This window comes from Paroedura picta, chromosome 5 (genome assembly GCF_049243985.1).
Source record: "Paroedura picta isolate Pp20150507F chromosome 5, Ppicta_v3.0, whole genome shotgun sequence".
NCBI lineage: Eukaryota > Metazoa > Chordata > Lepidosauria > Squamata > Gekkonidae > Paroedura > Paroedura picta.
Window position 1 is genome coordinate 96604290 of NC_135373.1, and position 8025 is coordinate 96612314.

The 8025-nt window shown below is 46.6% G+C and overlaps 1 protein-coding gene across 1 annotated transcript in view; it reads left to right on the forward strand.

Moving 5' to 3' along the window:
* Positions 1-7705, forward strand: part of EMP1 (epithelial membrane protein 1) — a 28218-nt gene extending 20513 nt beyond the window's left edge. The window contains exons 3-5 of the mRNA XM_077339264.1: positions 3498-3579; positions 3683-3823; positions 5644-7705. Coding sequence (XP_077195379.1) covers positions 3498-3579; positions 3683-3823; positions 5644-5804 — 384 coding nt within the window. The 3' untranslated portion in view covers positions 5805-7705. The remainder of the gene's footprint in view (positions 1-3497; positions 3580-3682; positions 3824-5643) is intronic.
* Positions 7706-8025: the final 320 nt, after the last annotated feature.

An 8025-nucleotide genomic window follows, 5' to 3' on the forward strand; every position in this document is an offset into this window, starting at 1 on the left:
ATTTGTTTATAAATCTAATAAATTATTATTATTATTATTATTATTATTATTATTATTATTATTATTATTATTATTATTATTATTAAATTATTTTGGCCAGGCGACTGCAGTGTAGATTACTGCTGGACAATTTGCTCCCAGGTCCAGTGATCCCAGGTTAGATCAGCCTCCAGAGAATCGGCACATCTGAAAGGACCCCAAGCAGTTAGTTATCTCAAAGGTAGCTAATCCTCTTAATTAGGCAAGTGACAGGAAGCGTGCCAGGATAAGCACAGCCCTTGCAAGAGAAGCAAATAAGAAGCCAAAGGACAGTCAGCTAATTTCCTACCTAATGGTTTAACTGCAGGGGTGGGCCGGCCATTTCATTTACCAGGAATGTTCCGGAAGGCTGCTCCGGGCTGCAGCAGTTCCTCCAGTGTGGCAGGAATGGCTTGCTTCAAGCCCTTCTGCAGCAAGAGGGACTGGTGTCTTCTCACCAAGTGTTTCCTCCCAATCTGCTGTCAGGGGCAGTGGCTGAGCCCAGGGTTGCTGATTCCAGCTCTGCCAGCTCATAGCACCACAGAGGGTCACTCCATCTGGCTTGTTCCTGGGCTGTTTACACTCCCTGGTTTGCCCCTGTTTAAATGGGCATAGGTATAGGCATCAGGGGAATGGGAGATGCTTGGAGCCTTTTGGTAGTTTCTGGGGAATGAGTCAAAAGCTGCTGTTCCCAAAGCTTACTCTCTGGAAAAGATGTATTCTTGTGGGTTCCAGGGGATGGTTGGAAGGTGTGTGGAAGCTAAGCAGTGCTTGAATGGCAAGCCACGTAGAGTCCCCTCTAGATGCCGCCTGAACTTTGATGGCTGGAGGAAGGCGGAACATAAAGGGGAGTAGGTTTTGTCCATGTTTAAATGGCTTATGACCAAGAGAACCTCAAGGCATGCATAATGACTTCTCAAACCGTGTGTGTGTGTGTGTAAAGTGCCCTCAAGTCACAGCTGAATTACGGTGACCCCACAGGGTTTTCAAGGCAAGAGAGGCAGTTTGCCAATGCCTTCCTCTGCAGAGTGATCCTGGAAGTCAGTGGTGGTCTCCTGTCCAAGTACTAACCAGGGTGGATGCTGCTTAGTTCCAAAATCTGACTAGGGTGGGCAAGTCTACCCACATATACATTCACATAACCCTGAGCTGCTAATTGCTGCAGTTTAGGATGATCCCTGGTGGATGCGCCTGTGTAACAACAGCCCATCCTCTAAATGAAAAAGAAGCTTCAAACAACACTGGAAAACAGGAAGGATATTCTGAAGCCAAAACCTCAGGAATCCACAATAGCCTCTTTATTTTTCCAGCACTTTGCTGTTGCTGTGTTTGGCTCATCTGCCTCAGTTAAGTTCTGGTGGGCAGGCTTCTATGGCCTGCTGACTGTTGAGATAAAGATACCTGGAAAGCTCTTAGAGGGTCCCTGAAAATGTTGGCCTGTCCAGATAACAATTTCCAAAGATATTGGTTGGGGGGTGACCACAGGAAACATCCTGTGAAAAGGCCTTTTCATCTATGGATTCTTCTTGCATATACATGATTACCTGCATATTCATCACAACATCCATGAATACCTGCATGTACATCACAACTGGACCTGAAGCTGCAACCATAAGAACATTTTCGTAGGAGTAAGCACTGTTGAATAAATGGTACTTACTTCTGAGTAGACCTAAGAATTCTCCTTGGGTGAGCATAGTTAGAATGTGCACTCAACTCCCAACATTTTACTTATATCTGGATCGTGTACAAGAGAAATAAAACAGAAAAGTCCATTTTTATAGCAAGAGCTGGGCAGACATCACTCTCTCTTTCCACAAAAATGATTCTTAAGGAGGATTCAGGGCAGAGACTCTGAAAAGGGGATATCACATCACATCTCTCATGTTTTTAATGTACAAAATTAAAAGACTCTTCAGAATTTCATTTGATTCAGAATACAATAGTCCAGCTGACCCTTCAATTCAAGATTTTATTAAAATGATATATATCCTGCTTTTCTAATCTATAATTTTTTTCCGTCTAGCAATTTAGTCAAAAAGCGTTACAATAAAACCAAATTAACACTTGTCTCCAAAGCTACCCCACACCAAAGATTCAATCCGAGGATCCCCCTGGAGGCAGCTGTTTGATTATCCCCCCCCCCAAACTGACTGCTTGTTCTTTCTATTTAATGAGGTAGCCGATCCACAAAATGTTTACAGCAATTGCGAAACCTTGGCAAGGCCTGGCCCACTCTCTGAGACGGAGGCCTCAGCCTCATAGCCTCTGATCAGGAGAAATCAAATCTGATGTGCCATAGCCAGGGGGCAGCAATCGAGCACCAAAGTGTATCAGGACCAGATACTTCTACGGGAATCTGTTCAGTTCAGAGGCTGAAGCTGAAGCAGCGAGCTTCAAGGAAGGAGTGTCATTGGCACTATTCGGTCCAAGTCGTACTGGATTTACTGCGCTCGACTTCATTGAACATTGAGATGCTGACCCTTTGGAAAAATCACCATACACCCTCTGTTTAAGCTCAGCATCAGATGAAATATGTATCTACCCAAGAATCTCACATTGTGCTTTGAAAGGAAATTGCTCTCCAGCTTTCAGAGTTGTACAGAAAAGATTTAAAACATACAGAGAGAATGAACACATGGCTGGGAATGTCTGCAGGAGGGCCACTGAACGGAAGGTTTTGCAGACGATCTTCTCAGGACCTTCAGTCTGTTCTCCCTCTGCCGCCATTTGCTTCCAGTGCTTCACTCATGCCTCAGCCTCCCCCATCCCAAGCTGCTTAAGCAACTGTTTGGGCAGGTTGGTGGGTGGGGGATAATGAAGAGGGCGGTGATGGCTCAACAGGGGCTCAGTTGTCTCTTAGCCATCAGCAGCTCAAGGGGTTTCCCATCAGCAGTATTGGCCCAGGAGGGGATGCAGGCCCTTTGCTTGGGGTGACAAAACAAATTGGCCCAGCCGTGTACGTGTAATTCCCCCCTCCCAGTGTCTTTGGTTCCATCTTGAACCTCAGAATACTGTTATCTGGGCCTCCCCCCACCTCCCTGGGCTCATTCTGTGGTACTTTGTGAATAGCTCTGATGTTCTGTCCCAATTGCTGAGTAAACTGGGATAATGTTCAGCCATGTCAGTGATTGCTTTTGAAATTTATATGATATCTTCCCCTGAATATGTTATTCCAAACTTCTGCAGAACCACCAGGACCAACAGGGAAAAGGTACACATCCCCCTGGCTATATAATTTGGGAAGCCTTTTTGGTTCAGGAATGTAGGCCTTTTATCTGGGTGCCAAGGCAAGTAGGACAATGTGAGCCACTGTGGGCCTCTACTGGGGAGAAAAGTGAAGTATCAATGACGTAAAATGCAAGGACAGGCACTATTTCCTATGATATCCTCATTGCCTTTATGGATTTAGCCGGGGAAGTAAATGTCCTTAATGAGAGACCCCCAAAAACATGCCTTGCACTTCTGTTTTCTTTCAGTCTTGGATGGTAAAGAACAACACCACATCCGGACTCTGGGACTACTGTTCCACAGAACATTGCTTCGCAGAAAGTGAACTCCGTAAGTGACAGCTTGATTATCTCTGAGATTTCTGCACTGTTTGCAGCCTGGGACTGGCCTCCCCTCTCATGCCTCTCCCTCTTTTTCTTCCCTGTGTTGCCAGCTGCTCTCAAGACAGTCCAGGCTTTCATGATCCTGGCCATCATCTTCTCCTTCATCTCCCTGGTCATGTTCATGGTGCAGCTCTTCACTATGGAGAAAGGGAAACGCTTCTACATCACTGGAGCCGTCCTGCTGATTTGCTGTAAGTTAACACCCAGGAGAGGTCCTATGATGCTTTGGGGGACACGATCCCTTGGCATGGAGAGAAAATGACCCACTTTTACTTTGAGAGGAAGCCTCATTGAAAGTGGGATCCCCTTCCAAGTAGACATGCACATGTTTGTGCTGTGTGCACCATCAGGATTCAAGATGACTGTGACTTTCTGGTGGTGGGAGAGTAGATTGGCTGCAGCACAGTGTAGGGCACAGAACAGGGCCAAGAGGCAAAATGTCTACCTCACCTCTTTCCCTTTATTTATGGGTAAGCCCACCTGAGATCTCAGGCCCCAGGGTAGGGTCTTGCTTCCACCACTCAGAGTCAGGCAAAGGTTGTTCTAGGGCAGAAGGAAGGAAGGAAGGAAGGAAGGAAGGAAGGAAGGAAGGAATAGAAGAGGAAATGTCACAGCAAGGAGGTTTCCATGGCCACCCCCATCTGGGTTGCAGCCTGCAGTGGTGAGATTAACTAGGCTGATGGGTTCCTTTTAGTTACAAAAAGAGCCCACGAGACCACAGGCAGGCTTACACAAAGCCATGTTCCTGTTTACCTGCTGCCAAGACAGTCTCATCAGCCTGCTTTGGGTTGGGAATTCCTGGAGATTTGGAGAGGGGAGGGATCTGTGGAGTCTAATGTCACTGAAAAGCAGCCATTTTCTCTCTCCAGAGGAACCAATTTCTGTATCCCAGAGATAAGTTGCAACTCCAGGGGCCCTCCATGCCCCACCTGGGGGTTGGCATCTTTAGTGGCAGGAGGGAGGGACAGGTTCAACTGGCAGGAGCCTGTGCCAACCAACAGCAGTGTGTCCAGGTAGGAAAATCAGCAGGTTTCTTGGATAACTAGCTGACCTGTCTCTCTTCTAAAGAGTCTTCCTTCCCATACATCCACAAAAGAAAGGCTGCAAATCCATGGAGAAGAGTTCTATCCATGAAACCTCTATATTGAGAAGTCTTAGAAATGCCCCTCTGGGGCAGTCTTAGTGATTCTGGAATGCTGGGCAAGAGGTCCAAGATGGAGCCCCTGAATCATTGGTGCCGCCAGCAGCAGCAGCTCCCAGGGCCAAGCAAGGAATGGCGCTTGCCTCAGGCAAGGTGGATGGAAGCCATTATAGCCACTGGGAAGCAGCCATCCAAGTCCCAGACAGGGTGGGTGCAAGTGGTGGCAAGAGCCTGCTCTCCTCCTCCCCCCCCTTAAGAAGGCAGGACTGTGGGCAGTTCAGGACATCCCAAGTCTGGGAACAGGGCAGCTTCCCCCTTTCCCCATTGGCTAAGTTCACCTCTGTAGACCCTGGATGACCCTGGAGACAAGGAACAGAGAAAATTCTTACTATCATGCTCTGCGTGTGGAGTTTCTTGGCACACCAAGTTGGCTGCACTAAAACACAGAGTCCTGGAACCTTTGTCTACTGGTTACTTTTGGGTTAACAATTTTCTTTTGTTATTCTTTTTTAAAAATCAACCCCAAACCCGCAGAAATCTGGTTAGATTTAGCCTAAGAATTCCTGTATTCATCAAAGTATCTTACATGTGTGACTGGGTTCACAATTAAACCAGAGGAGGTGTATTCCTAAATGTTTAGGAAGACTTTGAACCTGTGCAAGGGGTCAAAATAAGGACCCTAGGACAAGAATTACTGCTTCTATACCAAACTTAAAAAGCTGCTGCAAACCAAACTTGAGCAATGACAGTTTTTCATGTTCAAATCAGACCAGGGGATCAGTCCCTGTCAATCCATCCATGGCACTTGTTTCCCTTAGTTACCACTGTGGCACCTGAGATCACCTGGATGTTCTTGTTTTTTCTTCACAGGGCTATGCATTTTGATTGCTGCCTCCATCTACACAGCTCGATTTGCACCAGACTTATCCTCAAAACAATATCACCATGGCTACTCTTTCATACTGGCTTGGATCTGTTTCTGCTTCAGTTTCATCATCGGAGTTCTGTACCTTGTGCTGAGAAAGAAGTGAGGGTTCTGAGGATGAAACGGGGAGGGAGGATCTGAACTATCAGGGGGGGCTTGTGGGAGGGATGCGAAGTCATTTTTGCTATGAGAACGGTTTGCCCAAAGAAATGAATCATACACTGCTCAGCTCACTTGCCCAATCTCAGACATGAATCCACCAGAGAGAGAAAAGCTGGTCTGGGCCCTCCATGTGTCATGGATAAATGAAGATGCTTGAAGAACCACCAAAGTAGCCAGGAACTGTCTTCTTGCTCACAAAATGACACATGAAATTCTATTGAAAAGCCCCTTAAATTTCCTGCCTCCCTGATGATCGGCAAACTGCTTGAGATACAAGCTCTTCAGCTTTCTCCCCTAAACCTTCAGCAGCTGTGATGCATTTCCCCATGCACTCTGTGAGCCATTCCCACTCGTGGTGGGAGGTGTCACATTTAATGCCCACTAAAATGATGGTACAGAGCCCCCTAGATACATTTCTTAAGGGATAAAGACATGAAATGGGGAAGCAACCTGACAGAAGTGAGACCTAACCCCAGTATGACACTTTCTATTTCCACCACCTCCGTGTTTCCTTCTTACAAAGGAAAAGGGCTACTAGTGCTGAAGGGATTAGAAGAGAAACTAAGAAGAGGGGATGAAAGAAAGGGGAATGTGGGTGGAGGAGGAGAGGCCAGGGAGGGGGTAGAATCCGACAGGCAAGCAGTCCTACAGAATCCTGGAACAGAATGTTTTCCATGCTGGAAAGAGGGCCACTAGGGTGGGACTTCCATTACAGTTCACAATGTGTACCCCCACTCTGAAGACCTCCCAGAGTCTCCCTGATGCCCCTGAATGGTGAGGTCTGTCTGTGAGGCCTGCAAACAGCAAGATGGAAATGGCCACTTCTAGGCCTGTCACTGAGGCGCTCTTGGAGCTCCCCCCTCTGCATCAAAGGGGATTTGTGTCTTGTCATTGTTCAATAATTAAAGACAGGGAGGTGGGCATCTGTCCAGAGGATAAAGCTTTTAGCCATAGATCTTGCACTGAAACTATGATCTGTCCTGGGGGAAGGAGAGGCCTTAGTATCACAAAATAACCCCCCCCCCCCCAATTGGGCCACCTGAGTCAAGGTTCCATGTAACTAGGCCTTTGGGGAAGGACCTTCACTGTGTTGCATCAGTCTTCAATTTCCCCCTGTACTGTCAGTGCACACAATGTGACCCTCCAGTGGGGTGAGAAGAAGGTCAGCTCATTACATTTGGCAAACGGAGATCGAGCAGGAAATGGCTTCATGGGAACAGAAAGGATTTATGGCAGTGTCATATTGACTGTCGGCATCAGGATGTTCAGGCCAGGTACTCCTGCCAGTGAGCTCCCTCTCAATAGCGAGTGGTGAGAAGTCAGCTGACCCTCCCTCTGCTTCATCCCACTCAGTCTTGTGTGAGGGGGTGACAAGGGCCAGCTTTTAATGTGATGCAGGCAAAGTAAAGAAAGAGCTTCCCTGTACAGCTTGGCACAATTTTGCAGCCTCATTTGCTGCAACCTGTGCAAAGCTCCTGTGCGTTCTTCATTTGCCCACCAGAAATCTGTAGCCCTTGTGGGTCCTGTGCCGGAATGCAAACTTTCCCCCGGTAGCCAATGTGGTGCATGTGCAAAAGCCCCTGGGGAGACCTCTTCTGCCTCCCCAGCATCCCATTCAAGTCTGGACTCATTCAGGGCTGCAGGCTTAGTATAAACAGTATTTCCTTTCTCTCATTGTCACATTCTTTTTACATGTAAGCTTTTTGGAATTTGGTGGATATGTTCTAATATTGTACTTGCCATTTCTCCATGTGCAGTCATTGTAAATATTTTGATACAGATATCCTGGGTGTAGGGATATTAAAAAAAACTAATAAATTCCATTTCCCTTTATCATATAGCAAAGTCTTGTTTGAATTTATTATACTTTAGTATGTGTAAATATTCCTTTTCATCACCACAAAACAGGTTTGACTATAAAAATGAGTGCTTCTCCATGACCCTCCACTGAAGGTCTCCCAATCCTTTAAACAAGAGCACAGCTAGTTGTGGCAATAGGACAATACTCAGGGATCATATCTGACACTTGTGGCACCTGTAGACATTCCACCTTTAAGGGGCAAAACAACTTAGCACCACCACACCCCTATGGATTTATAAGCAGATTGCTCACATTCACAGAGAATCATCCACCAGTCACTATTAGTCATGAAGCAATGGAACTC